Source organism: Balaenoptera ricei, chromosome 19 (genome assembly GCF_028023285.1).
Source record: "Balaenoptera ricei isolate mBalRic1 chromosome 19, mBalRic1.hap2, whole genome shotgun sequence".
Lineage (NCBI taxonomy): Eukaryota > Metazoa > Chordata > Mammalia > Artiodactyla > Balaenopteridae > Balaenoptera > Balaenoptera ricei.
The window spans coordinates 8,856,800-8,872,348 of record NC_082657.1 but is presented as its reverse complement, the minus strand read 5'-3'; the positions used below and the strand labels follow the sequence as shown (position 1 = coordinate 8,872,348).

At 48.3% G+C, this 15,549-nt stretch overlaps 1 protein-coding gene across 7 annotated transcripts in view; it reads right to left on the bottom strand.

Annotated features, from left to right (window-relative positions):
- ZC3H4 (zinc finger CCCH-type containing 4) overlaps positions 1-11,141 on the bottom strand; it is a 42,436-nt gene extending 31,295 nt beyond the window's left edge. For 4 of the 7 annotated variants that reach the window (XM_059903723.1, XM_059903724.1, XM_059903725.1 and 1 more), the window contains exons 1-2: positions 10,753-11,141; positions 10,463-10,628 (exon numbers count right to left, since the gene is read on the bottom strand). In XM_059903723.1, the coding sequence (XP_059759706.1) occupies positions 10,463-10,623 (161 nt within the window). In that variant the 5' untranslated portion in view covers positions 10,624-10,628; positions 10,753-11,141. Of the gene's footprint in view, positions 1-8,994; positions 9,057-10,207; positions 10,294-10,462; positions 10,629-10,752 lie in introns of those variants that run through there. The other 3 variants (XM_059903727.1, XM_059903726.1, XM_059903728.1) reach the window with 3 other exon arrangements.
- Between the last annotated feature and the right edge of the window lie 4,408 nt (positions 11,142-15,549).

The following is a 15,549-nucleotide window of genomic DNA, read 5'->3' as shown; positions in this document are numbered from 1 at the left end:
AACACACCTACTGCCAGAAGTCAACGTGGGGGAAATTGGAGAAATCTGAACCCGGACTGGGTATTTGAGATACTAAGTAATTATTGTTAATTTTGTTAGGCATGATTATGGTTCTGTGGTTATGTTAAAAAAAATTAAGTTAAAGATTCACATTGAAGGGGCTTCCCTGGTGCCACGGTGGCTGAGAGTCTGCCAGCCAATGCAGGGGACACAAGTTCGTGCCCTGGTCTGGGAGGATCCCACGTGCCGCGGAGCGGCCGGGCCCGTGAGCCACAATTGCTCAGCCTGCGCGTCTGGAGCCTGTGCTCCGCAACGAGAGGCCACGACAGTGAGTGGCCCCCACTTGCCGCAACTGGAGAAAGCCCTCACGCAGAAACGAGGACCCAACACAGCCCTAAATAAATAAACAAACAAATACTTAAAAAAAAAAAAAAAAGATTCATACTGAAGAATGTATGGGTGAAGTAAGATGAGGTCTGGGATGTGCTTTAAAATACTCAAGGGGGATGGGGGGAGGTAGTGAGATGAACCAAAATTGGCAAAATGTGTGTAACTTTTGAAACTGGTGATGGGTATAAGGCAATCTATGATACTATTTTCTCTTCTCTTAAATATGTTAGAAAATTTCCCTAAGAAAAAGTTAAAAAATAAAAAAGATGCCCTGGGTGGGGACAACCTCTCAGTAAAGGGAAGAGAGCTCATCAAGGTCCTCAAGAAGTTAATTTCCCTAGCAAAGAGCTGGAGTTCAAGGTGGGGGCCTCCACCAGCCCTCACCTCTCTGCTGTGGTTTCCTCAACTACAAAACCTTCCTGGGCACCCCAGGGTCTTATAAAATCCAAGAGCCATAGGAAATATTCACTACTAACATCCTGTAGCAACAATTTCCATGCCAGGGACCACACTGCTGTGCTCTCCACTTCTGCACATCTGTCACTGAAACGCATTAACAAACGTATGCAGTAGCAATTCATTAGTATTCCCATTTTACAGACAAATAAACTGAGGCTCAAAGATGGGAAGAAATATGCCCACAGGGTCACAGCAGGAAGAAGCAGAACTGGAACCAGAGTCCAGGACTTTCTGACTCCAGGTCCAGCTCTTAACCTCAACCCTTGAGACAATTAGAAATTATCCAAAAAAGAATAATTTACTAAACAGGCCAACAAACAAAACAACTCTCACCCTGAACTTCATACTTGAGTTGGAAAAAAGTTAAGACATAGGTACAGAAAACAGATTAAATGAAACAGTACTGCAAAAAATGCCAAAGTAAGGTACTAAGACACTGGGCAAGCTCCTTAAACACTCTGTTACCTGTTTCAATTGTGAAGTGAAGGCAGTAAAGGAACCTCCAGGATGGATATATATCCTCGTAGGAAGAATTCCCTGAGACCATGTAAATCAAGTGTTTAGCACCAACCTGGCCCAGAATAACTGCTTAGGAGTAAAAACTATCAACATGCAAAGACACAAAGCCAATCCAGGCCATCCAACATCAAATGAATGGAATTGAGACATTCAAAAATATGACCAAAAGACATCTGGATAGTTTAGGGAACAAGAGGTGCCCAGAAGGGACTTCCCTGGTGGTGCAGGGGTTAAGAATCCGCCTGCCAATGCAGGGGACACAGGTTTGAGCCCTGGTCCGGGAAGATCCCACATGCCATGGAGCAACTAAGCCCATGCGTCACAACTACTGAGCCTGCGCTCTAGAGCCCGTGAGCCACAACTACTGAGCCTGCGTGCCACAACTACTGAAGCCCGTGCACCTAGAGCCCATGCTCTGCAACAAGAGAAGCCACCACAATGAGAAGCCTGCGCACCACAACGAAGAGTAACCCCACTCCCTGCAACTAGAGAAAGCCCACGCCCAGCAATGAAAACCCAACGCAGCCAAAATAAGTAAGTAAATAAAGTGTCTTTAAAAAAAAAAAAAAAAAAAAAAAGACGTGCCCACAAAGGTCCAAGGAATCCTAGCAAAAAAACAAATAGGACTTATCCCAAGAGGGACAGAAAGCAACATGAATCCAAGGGAAGAAAATTCCAAAGTCCTCTAATGCTAGAAGGATCGCTACACTCCCAAGTGTGTGGCATCCACACTGGGGTTCGTCCAAGCACACAAACCTCTTAGGCAGAACATTTCTGTAGAGTTTAAAACAAGCTGACCAAGAAAAACCCAGCTTGCTAGATGAATCTCTAAGTCAAAAGTGTCCTTTTCTTTGCTCAAATAGCTATTCTCCTACTCCCACTCACTCTGAAAACAGCTCGTGTTCTTGACAGAGGCATCTCTCTGATCCAAGTTTTTCCTGTCAGATGAACCTCTGAAATCTGCTTCGCAGCAACAAAGAATTTCCTAACCACCTTCTCAGGCCAACCACGCTTTGGATTGCTTAAAGCTGGAAAGATGCTGGTTCTCATCCAAAGAGAGACGATTTTTATTATTCCAGAAAGGAAAATCGAACCATGAAACTTGTGAGCTAAGACTTCTTGTTTATAATTTTTTCAGGGGAATCAATTTGGTTCCATTCAGCCAAGACAAAGTATTAACATTTTCCTCTTAAAAGAGACCTGGCCTAGGATGCAAAGATTTCTTGTTCATATACGCAATTATCTGTATACAATTATTTGTTAACTTCCAGTCAACGGTGGGCTCCTGGAGGGCGGAGAAGAAAGAGGCTGGCAGTCATCCCTGAGTTTCCAAGGGCCCAGCACAGGGCCAGGTATAGACTGGGTGGGTGCTTGGGATATGGTCTACACAAACAGGCATCAATCTCAGCCATCCACACCCTCTTTGTCAATTTCACCAACATAGACATTGGACCATTTCCCAGGCAGCAACCTGGGTCACTTAAAACTCTAAATAGGTCACTGAGGGGTTGCCTTTGGTCACAAACTCGTTCCCCAAGGTGTTTATGGAGGGCTTCCTGACAGGCCAGAGGACAAATGACAAGAGCCCCATGTGACTGGTGCATCACCGAGCAGATGAACGTGGCTGTCGGTCAGCCGCCTCAGGGCTGCAGCCAGGGGCTGCCTCTGTCGCTGAAAGGCTGTGCCTCCGGGGACTGCTCTGGTGCCCCGTGCAAGGGCAGGGGCTGGAATCCCAAGGAAACCTAAGCCCTGGTGTCTGTTAGGAAAATGAGGAGGGCAATAATCCAAGCCACCTGCAGTGGAAGTTTAGCCAAGTGACACTCACGTCTGGGCCCAGCTCCCTTGGGTCGGGCCATAGAAGGGATGTGTTAGCGGCCATCCATTTCCTCACTGGGCTTCAAGAGGTCTCCAGTTCCTTCTAATGAACGAACATCCCTTCAATTTAAAGGTTCCAAAGCCTGGGTGTGGGCTTCTACACCCACTGGAAGGAGTGGAACACAGGGATGACGGAACCTCAACAAGCCAGGGAGGGGCAGTAGCACAGCCCCCCTCTCTCTGGGGACAACTTTAAAGTCCCCTGCCATTGCCCCCAACACCTCCACCACCACAACAAAGATAAAGGGCTAAGATGAGCTAAGGCATGAAAAGCACTCAGACGGCCCTGGGCAGATAATTGTTGACCTTCACATGACAATGCCCAAGAGGTACTGTCACACCTTTGGGAAGGCCAGGAGACTGACCCAGGAGATGCGTAACTCCTGCGGCACATCCCGTCTGCCTGACACCCACGTCCACAGCCAGCCACCGCTCCCCACCATCTCTCTACCAGAACTGGGCCTGCCTGGTGGGGAGGGAGCAGGCGGCATGCAGGCTCTGTTAAGCTTTATGGCTCCGAAGTGTAGGGTTTTCTGGGATCACTCAACAGGGACAAGGGATCCAGCCTGGAATTCAGCTAAGCTGCGGAGCCAAGGTTTCTCTACCGGCTCTTCCCGGGATCTAGCCGCCTGGCCGGCCCTTACCGGGATCTAGCCGCCTGGCCGGCCCTTACCATTCATTCTCAAGGCATCTACCCTGCAGCTGGGTATCTATCAGGAGCTGCAGCCATGCCTCGCCGTGGCCAGAAGCGGCAGAAGGCAGGGCAGATACGGGAAGGTAACATGAGGCCCGGTAAAGGCAGTACCAACTTCTGCCCAACTCTAAATAAAGTCCCGAGGAGAGAAGGGCTCCTTGAAAACTGTTCGGCTCCAAGAAAAGCACGAGACAAGCCTGGCTGCTGAATGAACAAAACCTTAACTGACTCGGCCAAATCACCAAGGGGTGAGAGAATCTGGGAGCTGGGACAGACCTTGCTCATTTCTCTCGGACTCTGGTGAGGGTAAAGGACTTACTTCAGGGGACGTGACTGGTTAGCAGTGGGTGAGGTGCTAGAGCGCTGGCTTCCCTGGTCTCAGGAGGCCTACCGAGGCTGTAGCCCTGACTCAAGACTCTCAATTGCAAAAGATGAGCAGGGGAAGGTAGCCAACACGAGCTCAAGAAAGCATGACTGTTGCAGCATCGTATAATAAGCACACTGAGCCAGCAAGAAATGCCTTAAGATGGCTTCCACTTAGTTGAAACCCCAATCAGCTCCTTGCAATTAAATTGCTGACCAGAAACCTAAGAAGTGAAAGATAAATTGACTTCCTTCAAAAACACAGATGTTATTCTTACTTCTGTTTATACACCAGACTGTAAATTCTATTTAGAGTTTTTTCTCTAGTAGGGACAGCAGGAAGATAAAGAAACCAAGATTCTCTGAATGCCAGGCATTGTGTGGGTGTTCTGCATATGCCCATTTGACCGCAATGCCCCTGAGAGGAGGGCATTATCCTCGGTGGCCACTGCACACTGAACACAATCTTATCTGCCTCCAAACCCACGCTGTTCCTTCGTATCCTGTTGCCACCTCCAATGTTCAAAAGATGTCACCACTTGCCTTACAAATAGCGAGCTGAGTCACCAGCTCACACAGATGAAAAATAACAAAAAAAAAAAAAAACAAGAGAAAGATCCTCTACCCAGAGCAATTTGGCCAACAGAAGCAAACTATGCTCTGAGCAAATAACCTATGTACTACTAAAAAAATTATTCCAAAAGCAGGATGCAACTACGTCTACACCAACTAACAGGCCATGTCTTCATCTTGGTCATCAACTGACTAAGGGTCAGAAATGTATTTTAAGAACTGCCCTCATGGGCTTCCCTGGTTGCTCAGTGGTTAAGAATCTGCCTGCCAACGCACGGGACACGGGTTCAAGCCCTAGTCGGGTAAGATCCCACATGCCGCGGAGCAACTAAGCCTGTGCGCCACAACTACTGAGCCTGTCCTCTAGAGCCCGTGAGCCACAACTACTGAAGCCCGCAGGCCAAGAGCCCATGCTCCGCAACAAGAGAAGCCACCGCAATGAGAAGCCCATGTACCGCAACGAAGAGTAGCCCCTACTCACCGCAACTAAAGAAAGCCCACGTGCAGCAACGAAAACCCAAGGCAGCCAAAAATAAATAAACTAAAAAAAAAAAAAAAATTTGAAGAACTGCTCTCATAACCTCATATTGTTACTAAATCCAGGCAAAAAACTTTGCACAATGTCTTCAAGACTGCATCCTCATGAACTATCAAAAGCAAAAGAGGCCTGCAGCAAAGACTCAGCCGATAAATTTGGAAAGCCAAATCCATGATACCAAACAATCTCAGTTTTTGTTTTTGTTTTTTAAATTTATTTTATTTATTTATTATTTTTGGCTGCGTTGGGTCTTCGTTGCTGCACGCGGGCTTTCTCTAGTTGCGGCGAGTGGGGGCTACTCTTTGTTGCGGTGCGAGGGCTTCTCATTGCGGTGGCTTCTCTTGTTGTGGAGCACGGGCTCTAGGCACGCGGGTTTCAGTAGTTGTGGCTCGTGGGGTCTAGAGCACAGGCTCAGTAGTTGTGGCGCATGGGCTTAGTTGCTCCGCGGCCTGTGGGATCTTCCTGGACCAGGGCTCGAACCCGTGTCCCCTGCACTGGCAGGCGGATTCTTAACCACTGCGCCACCAGGGAAGCCCCAACAATCTCAGTTTTACCTTAACTTACTCAAATGAACTTTATATGCCACCCAAACAGGCAGCTTTTCCACTCTTTCCATTGGGTTCTACCTCTGAAACCGACCTCAAACCATTTAACAGTTTTCCCTCCACCAATGAGCAGACCGCTCCTCCGGATCTTGGAATCAGCTTATTAAATACCAACTGCCAGAAATCTCAGTAACAATCCTTTTTTTCCTCCTGTTATGTCAGTAGTTATGTTACCAAGGTACAGGTGAGCACCTTGCTCATTTAGAAACTCAGCCACTTCACTTCCTATTTGCTCTGAATTATTTTCTTCTAACCTCCTAATCTGGGTCAGAACCAGTCACTGGTACTAGAAAATATCGTCTGCAGGGACCAACATTAGGTTCTCTGGAATATGGTTTGACCTGAAGCTACCCACAGAGGCTGGGAAATAGTTTCACTAGCGATTTTCACCATAGAGGTTATTTACTGTAACTGGATCTGGCCTACACAACAAGATGGTTCTAGGAACCTGATAACCACAAAAATGTAACACAAGCAAACAACAAGTAAGGCAACCCTGAGACATCCATTTTTCGCACATCAGGGAAGGAAAAAGATCTAAGAGAAAGGAGCGGAGGTAGAGGCATTATTCAACAACAAATTACTGAACCAGCCCGATATGAAATTGTCTACATTCAACTGGAGGGAAATCACAAACTCAGAATCAACCATTCATCTCTAACTTGCCAGTCAACAGCTGGGAAAGCCTTCATTTCTACAGGTGCAAAACAATTTTCCCTTGGGATCAGCCTTCCTGGCTGAGGCAAAGCCATACTAGTGGTTTTCTAAAATAGCTAGCTCTACTTTAAGAAAACTCAAGCTTGTTAATAATCAAAAATTTAAACGTTCAGAGCAAATCGAAACCCTATCTGGGAGATAGTACAGATGATGAATTAGAAAGCCCTTTTGCGGAATCACATTTTTTTCTTTTGAAGAGCAAATTTGAGGGGAATAAAAAATATAAAGGGGTTTATGACCAGAATAACTATGTTTTCATGGTCACAAGTGATTCTGTTTCTACTGGGAGATTTTTATTTGCTTTCAGATTAAAGCTCTCCCCAGAGAACATAAAAATTTTAAAGATTACAAGTGTACAAGAGTTGCTGTTGAATCAGGGATTCTGAGTGACACCCTTTTTTTTTTTTTTTGCAACATCCATTAATTTGAAATTTAACTAATACTGGTACATCAGTCTGAGGGGGAAAAGGTAGTACTGTGACATTTCAAAAACAAAGACTACTGAAATAGTTTGACATAATTACTGGGGCTTCTTGGATTTGATGGATGAGATTCCTTTGAGAAGGAAAAAACAATAAACCCATGTGTTGATATGCCTGAGCGTTTTTAAGTGCTTGAGGAAATATTTTAACATTAACGACAGCTAAAATTTTCACTTATAAAAGAAATGCAATTTCCTTAACATTTCATTTTAAAAGTAAAGTTAAAAAAGCATCCTTCTACACTTAGTAGTCCTCGTCACTTGGAAGGTTCATCTGTTAGCATCCAGTTTCTGCACTTGGCTCCTGGAGGAAAAATTTTACAAAGAATGGGAAACTTCAAATAAATGCAATTCATTTTCGGCTGACCCTGCGCACTGGATAGTGTGTTCAGTTTGTGCTTCAGACATTGTTTTGCAGGAATACTGGACTGTGTGGACACTTCTTCCTCCCACAAATGATTTTACATACCTAAGATCATCACGGCAGTTAAGTTGTGAACATACCGAGAGGAAGAACAAAACAAGTGACCCACTGAATTGCAGTTTACATGTTTCCTCATCTAAATGTCGGTGAATTTTTTTTCTCCTAAGAATGGAAAAAAGGAAACAGGATCTTGGGAGGGGAAGAGGACTGTGTGTTAAAAAGTTTTCTCTAACAAAGTATGTCAGGGACCAAAAGTGGGCAAGAGGGAAAATGGAACTTCAACGTGTTTTGTCTTTTAACGGAAGAACTTATGCTTGTAAAACACATCAGAAGTAGTGTTTGGTTCTGCAAGTCATTTCTGTTGCTGTTTTTTTCCTTGTACATGTAGGAGAGGGGGGACTGGGGGCTGGAGGAAGTGTTCTCTCCACCATGGCTGGGCGTGTAACACGTTTGCATCGACTTTTCACGGTCAGGCATGTGCTTTCGAACAAAGGAACAGTGGAGACGGGGAGAGGAGACTGAGGCTTGACACACTTTACAGATTTGGTGCTTAAACAGTACTTTACAAATGACTTGCTTAATTTAAACGTCCATCACCATAAGAGACATCGGAGTCAAATGAGAAAATTGGATCTACTTGAACCACAATCTTTTTGGGGCGGTTGGGGCAGAGGGGAGGGAGAACATTAACTTGCACGCAAGCATCATAAACCAAATTCAGTAACCTCGTCTCCTACAAATGGACTTGAAGTATCCACTTTCTTCAAAGATGAAGGCTGGAGACAAAGCAATGGACTGAAATGTCAAGAGGGGTACCAAGGGCTTGAAAACATATGGGCCTTTTACAGAGGTTTTTGTCATGTTACAGTAATACACTTTCTTTTTTGAAAAAACTGTGTACATCAAATTTTAAAAATTAAACATTGAAAAGGATGTGCAAGTCTAAAAGGGCTCAACAGGGTTACAATCCTGATTTGAACATATAAATTCACGCTCTCAAGCATCACTTTGGTCTAAAGGCGAGGAGGAAGGCAGGCAGGAAAGGGACAAAAAGAGGGAGATAATTGAATTACTCAATAAAAGAGGCTACTTACCATCCCAACCCATTGTAAGACATACACTTCTGACATAAGAGAACTCCTTAGAGGTCGAATAAAGCGTGTAAGCACCTTTGAGTAATGCACCTGCCCCCAAGAGGGGGCCCGGAAGCCCAACGTGGGCTTAGCGAACAGACCTTTGCTAATCTGTTTATTTCCTTGAACTGGAGTCAGGCTGCGATGGGCTGCGATTCCCAGGACGATACATTTAATTAGAACAAAACAGAACAAAACAAAAAAAAAATTTGTAAAAGCTCACCAAACTGCTGCACTTGTGTCTCTGAATGTGGGTGGCATTTCTTTTAAAAGGCAAAGTATGGTCTGTGAAGGAGAAAGGGAAAAGGGGAGGTGGGAGTGGGGAGAAGGGGCCGTGGTGCCTGGCATGGGAAGCCCTAGCTAAGACCCCTGTCTAAGGGAGGGTCCTCTGCGACTCCCCAGCCCCGGGCTGCGACGGGCCAGCCATCTGTCCAGCACCTTCTCTTCCCCTCCCCACCCCCACTCCCTCCAAGACTCACTTTCCTGCCGGCTGAAACCCTTCTACGATTTCCAAATCCACTCTCTAGCCACCTCTTCCCCTGTCCCACCAAAAAAGAGTGGGCGAACCCTGCACCCCAACCTTCTGCTAGCGCAGGGTAAATGGGGCCCCAACCTCTCGCTGAAACGCGCCGGGCTGGCCCCTTTATCACCCTCCAGAGGACATGGGGCGAGCCCATTTCGTACTTAATAAAGGGGAGGGGGGTCCTGCCTTTCACCCCTTGCCAAAGCACAAGGAAACCTCGTTTTTTTTTCTCCCGGAAGGGATGGCGCCCCATTTTAGCCCGAAAAAGGAGGGAACCCCACGAGAAAGAGGGGACCAACTTCCTCTCCTCTCCAAGGCAGGGAAACCAAACCTCACCAGCTTCCCCCCCAACCCCCACCAATAAACGCATCACCTACCTACGAAAATCAGGAGGACCCCTCCCTTTAAGGAAAGCATGGGGAAGGGTCTTCTCCCCAAAAGGAGGCAGGGGCTTCCAAAGGGGCAAAAGATCCTCCCAATTTTGCCCCCTAGAGAATAGCTAGGAAACACCTCCCGCCAAAAAAAAGTGCAAGAGGCCCCCACCGAAAGGACCCCCCGTAAGGATGGAGAAATTAACGAACCCCCACTTCCTGCCTCCTACAAAAGCTAGGGTACCTCTCCAAGTAGGGCAGGGCACACCTCCCCCAGGAGAAAGGATACTGCCGGGGTCTGGGAGCCCCCCCCCCGACTCCAAACCCCTAAGAGCGGGGCTGTTGCTCGAGATCCCCCCCAAAAGGGTCCGGGAGCCCCTCCCCCATTCCCTTCCCCGAAGCCAGGCGACGGGCAGGCGGGCCCGTGGCTGCCAGCTCCGGGAGCAGGGGCAGCCAGGACCCCGGTGGGCCTCCGAAGCCCCCCCGCCCCCGGCGCCCCCTCCCCAGGGCGGGCGCGGGGGGTCCGGGGGGCGCCTCCTCACCTTCCCCTCAGCATGGCGCCCAAAAAAGACAGAGCGAGAGCGAGGGAGAGCGGGCGAGCGCCGCGAGGGGGGGGAAACGCATGAGGCCGGGAGAGAAAGCAAGTGAGAAAGAGCGAGCGAGCGAGAGACACCCACCGACCCCGCCCTTCCTCCTCCTCCTCCTCCGCGGCCCGGCCCAACATGGCGGCCGCCCCCTTCCTCCTCCTCCTCAACCTCCCCCCGGGGACGCCGCCCCGGCCGGGCCGGGGGCCTGACCTGTCGTCAGGGAGCGGGAGGCGGTGGTGGAGGAGGTGCGGGGTGGCCAGGCAGGCGTCGGGGGAACACGGAGGAGGCGAAGGCGTTGATGGCGGTGGCGGCGATGGCGGCGGCAGCGACTCTGATGGCGGCGGCGGGGGGGTCCCGGGCGCGGCCTCCATCGTTCCTTTGGGGGGGGAGGGGATGTTAATGCACGAAAAAGGACTGCTTGGGCGTGGCGGGAGGGGCACACTTCAGCTCTGAGGGCTCCTGATGGGAATGGGTATATATTTTTTCAGTTTCGGAATCACCTCTGCGCCGACCTCCGCGTAGGCCGCACGGCCTAGGCCTCAGCGGGCCGCTCGCCGCCTGCTTTCTCCGCAGCCTGCCCCTGGGGTCACTCGCTCACAGGCGCGGGGCCCTCATCGGGGCGAGAGAACCCACCACACACACACCGCTGCGGGCCCGGGGATGGGAGACCCGGGGGACACGGACACTGGTGGGTGGTTCGGTGTAAGTAGCGCGGGCCGCGCGCAATGGAGCAAGCGAGGGGGAAAGGGAAAAGAGGAGAGCGAGCGAGGGTGATTAAAAAAAAAAAAAAAAAAGGAATTTAGAAAAAGGAAACGGGCCGCGGAGACAGGCCGACGGTCTGTCAGTCTGCCCGCCCTTGGTGCCCCGGCTTCCCGGCCCCCGCCGCAGTCAGAAATTCACACAAAATGGCGGCTCGGGCCCGGACGTGCCAAGAGGCTGAGGCGGGAGGAAGGGCGAGGTGGGAGGGGGAACTGGGAGGTGGAGGCGGCGTCACGCGGAGGAGAGAGGCACAGACTGCTCTCCCGAAGGGCCGCGGAAAGAGCCGAAGGGAGAGAGAGAGGCCGAGGCAAGGCGGAAAAAGCCGGAAGGAGCTGAGCTGAAGATCGCGAGGGGCGGAAAGAGCCGAAGTTGTTAACGGGGGTGGGGCTAGAGAAGGAATGGGAGGCCCCGGGGAGCCGGAAATAGCCGAAGCGAATCGGGACTGGGAAAAAACAAGGAACTGAGGTGATCCGGAAAGAAGCGAAGGCGGTGTCTAGGGTGGGTGACAGGAGGCGGAAACAGCCGACTGACAACCGGCGGCGGTAATAGGATTTAGACGGAAAAAGCTGAAGTGTGGGGCTAGTGAAGCGATTAATTAAGAGAGTAAAATACTTTGAGGAATTCGCTCGAGAGCAAGCGGGGAGAACCGAAAATTGCTACCTTGAGGGAAGGCGGGAAGAGTCGAAAGTTTTAAGTGGAAGAATGGGAAAGAAGGAATTCGGGCTATGGAGAGAAAAAAATAACCGAAGGCTGGAGACCGGTTGCCTGGAGTTGTAGGTTTCCGGAGGATGAAGCTGAACAGGCCCGGAGATGACATCATTAGAGACCTGGGTTGATGATGTTATCCTTGGGCGGTGCGGGTGGGCGGGGAGGGCGGTCCTTGGTAGTGCTTTGGAGGAGTTAAGAACCTAGAGCTCGCTTAGTAGGTGGAAGATCTTAAATGCTGGACATGGGAGCACTGACTGGGTTCGAGTATAAAAACGTAAAATCTTTTGATCCTCACAACTGTACTAAGGGAAGCTACTATTGGCTGCCCTTTTTTTTTTTTTAAGTGAGAATTATTTTATTTATTTATTTATTTATTGGCTGCTTTGGGTCTTCGTTGCTGCACGCGGGCTTTCTCTAGTTGCGGCGAGCGGGGCTACTCTTCGTTGTGGTGCGCGGGCTTCTCATTGCGGTGGCTTCTCTTGCTGCGGAGCGCGGGCTCTAGGCGCGCCGGCTTCAGTAGTTGCAGCACGCGGGCTCAGTAGTTGTGGCGCACGGGCCTAGTTGCTCCGCGGTGTGTGAGATCTTCCCGGACCAGGGTTCGAACCCGTGTTCCCTGCATCGGCAGGGAGATTCTTAACCACTGTGCCACCAGGGAAGTCCAAGCTGCCCGTTTAATGGGTGCAGACTGAACCTCGCGGTGTCTAGGTAATTGGCTCAAGATCATAGGATTAGCTTTAAGGAGCATAACAAGATTTTTAATCAGAGCTAGTATTCCATTGCCTCCTGCAAAAATTCTGTTCAGTACTGTTTACAAGAGAGGATCTTCATTCGATGCTTTTGTGAGCTCCTTGTACAGTGCCAAGTTCTGTGATGGGCGAATGGAACATAGTTTCTTTTTGGAGCTTAGAAACTGATAATGCCCCAGGGGAAAGAAACTCTAGGTTGAAGAGTAAGCCGGGGCTCCTATTATACTGGGGGACAGGGTTGTTTAAGCTGAGACATGAAGAAGAGATAATTCCAGGCAGAAGAAATAGCTTATTTCAGGCCCTGAAACAAGGCAAGGACCACTTAGTTTCCAGGAACAGAGAAAACCCTGGAGACAGAGGCGCCAGATCACCCGCTATATTAATCTTACTATAAAATTTAAAATGTCCCAAACCTGGTCTGGGACACAAGCTCTTCGTGTGGGTAATTTACAATCTCTTTCAGGGAAGAAATTGGCATTCCTGATAAAGTGAAATGATTAAGCCATTTTCTATTGAATTTTGATGGAATGAAACTTCTGGGAAATCAGTGGCCCACCCAGTTAACAGTCAGCTGACTGCCAGCCAAGAATCTGCTATCTTTAACCGGATCATCTTTTCTTCCTGGATCTAATCTGTAGTCTAATAGGGTTATTTAACAATTCTCTTCTATAAAATGACCTTACCAAGAGAAAATGTTTCAGTTGGCCTACAAGAGACCTTTTTTCCTTGCATGCATGATTGTAATAAAACATTGGCACATGCTCATAACTAAATTGTCCAAACAAGGTTTTCTTTTTTTAACACACGGAGAGCTAGTAGAGCAGGATTGTGAGAATGGAAAGGAAAAGCACAGAAGTGGGTCATTATGTGTAATTGTGAAAGGTGCCATTCCCCTTCTATGCCTTGATTTCTGAACCCCGTGTATTCTAGTTATAGACAAAACAATACTAGGTGAGACCACAGACCACGTCTAGGAAGATGGTACCGTCTTTTCAAGATGTGGTCTCCAGTTGGCATCATTTCTGAAGCTTCAATAAGCAACAATTCTAGAGGGCTATCTGCTTTTGAGGGCCATCTGCTTTTAGGTAATGAGGAAAATGAAAATATCAGCGAATCCCAGGAAGCAAGATTTCTCCATGCTTTTTCAGTGTCATACTACAACGTTGTCCACCACGAGCTTCTGACATTCTAGATGACACTTGGACTTAATATTTAATTGTTGATTAGGGTCCAGACTCAGTAAAGTTATGGAAGATTCTCATGTTTCAAAGTGATTTTTTTCTGCCAGAAAAGACAACCCTGAAAGACATTAACCAGTTTTGTATCAAACTTTCCAACTTAATTCCAGCATTTTTTCCCCACTGTCTGTACATATTCATATCTCATGTCCTCCCTTGAACCAGCTTTATTTCTCTGCTAGTTCCCCCATTGATAAGTTAACTAACATCTTTGATACGTGCTCACCATGGTTTTGTGTGAGGGTGATGTTTTTAACTTTTAAAAATGTATACTGTGAAAACAGGTAGTAAAGTTCAGGGATGGTGATGTTGGCAGAAATAGGGCAGAGGCAAAAAAAAAAAAAAAGTTCCCAACAGTGATGACAATCATTATTCCAATGAAGGGGAGTTGATGACCCTTCCAATTTGAAAGGATCCAAGGTAAACAATCTGCCACCAGTGGCTGGTAAGTGTGAGACCTTTTCACAGAACTACTTGTGCCTTGAGGACCAGCTTGGGTTCAGTCCCCAATATAATACTTTCACTAGATGCTGGGCCTGCCCACTTCATCTCTTGGTGCCTCAGATAATGCACCATCACCTGGGATTCTGTGGCCAGTCAGTGGTCTTCACAGAACCCATGAATATGCCAAGAGCTGATTATTAGTACTAGAAGAATCAATCACCAGACAGACCATGGCTTTTTGTAAAACCCCAAGGTTTATTTCTCCTTGAGGCTTACCAGAGGTCCACAGACTACCCTTATTTTTATTTTTATTACTTTATTGAAGACTAGCATACATACAGAAAAAATATAATCACAAGTGTTGTGAAAATTAATAAACAGAAACCTCATTTAAGATGGAGTCAGGGACTTCCCTGGTGGCGCAGTGGTTGAGAATCCGCCTGCCAATGCGGGGGACACGGGTTTGAGCCCTGGTCTGGGAAGATCCCACATGCCGCGGAGCAACTAGGCCCGTGAGCCACAATTACTGAGCCTGCGCGTCTGGAGCCTGTGCTCCGCAACAAGAGAGGCCGCGATAATGAGAGGCCCGCGCATCGCGATGAAGAGTGGCCCCCACTTGCCGCAACTAGAGAAAGCCCGCGCACAGAAACGAAGACCCAACACAGCCATAAATAAATAAATAAACCCAAAGTTAAAAAAAAAAACCTGAAAATACAGTATGAATTCAACTTTAAAAAAAAAAAAAAAGAATCTGCCTGCAATGCAGGGGACATGGGTTCGAGCCCTGGTCCGGGAAGATCCCGCGTGCCGCGGAGCAACTAAGCCCATACACCACAACTACTGAGCCCGCGTACCACAACTACTGAAGCCCACGTGCCTAGAGCCCGTGCTCCGCAACAAGAGACGTCGCCACAATAAGTCCGCGCACCGCAACGAAGAGCAGCCCCCGCTCGCCACAACCAGAGAAAGCCCAGGGCAGCAACGAAGACCCAGCGCAGCCAAAAATAAATAAATTTATAAAAAAAGAAAAGATGGCATCAAGAGTCCAGAAGGGGGAGCTCTCATGCCCTGCTCCTTGATGCCAATTGTGTACCCCACGGAAAGAAACTACCTTGCACTCCCAAACAGGAGGGGCGACTGCTTTACTATACCAAAGGAAGAATTTCTCCTCGCTTAGCAACAGCCCAGCCAATGAGAAATGTTACAGCCCCGCCAATGAGAAGTCATTGCCACCCCTGAACTCCTACTTTCCTCCAACGAATTTTCATGTAGAACACCCCCTCCCAACTCCCCCCTTTTCCCTATAAAAGCAGACTCCCTTCCTTTGCTCTCTAGACTTGCCTGTAGTTCCTCATAGGTTATGACCACGGAATTGCAATTCTTCTGTTCCTGGATAAACCCA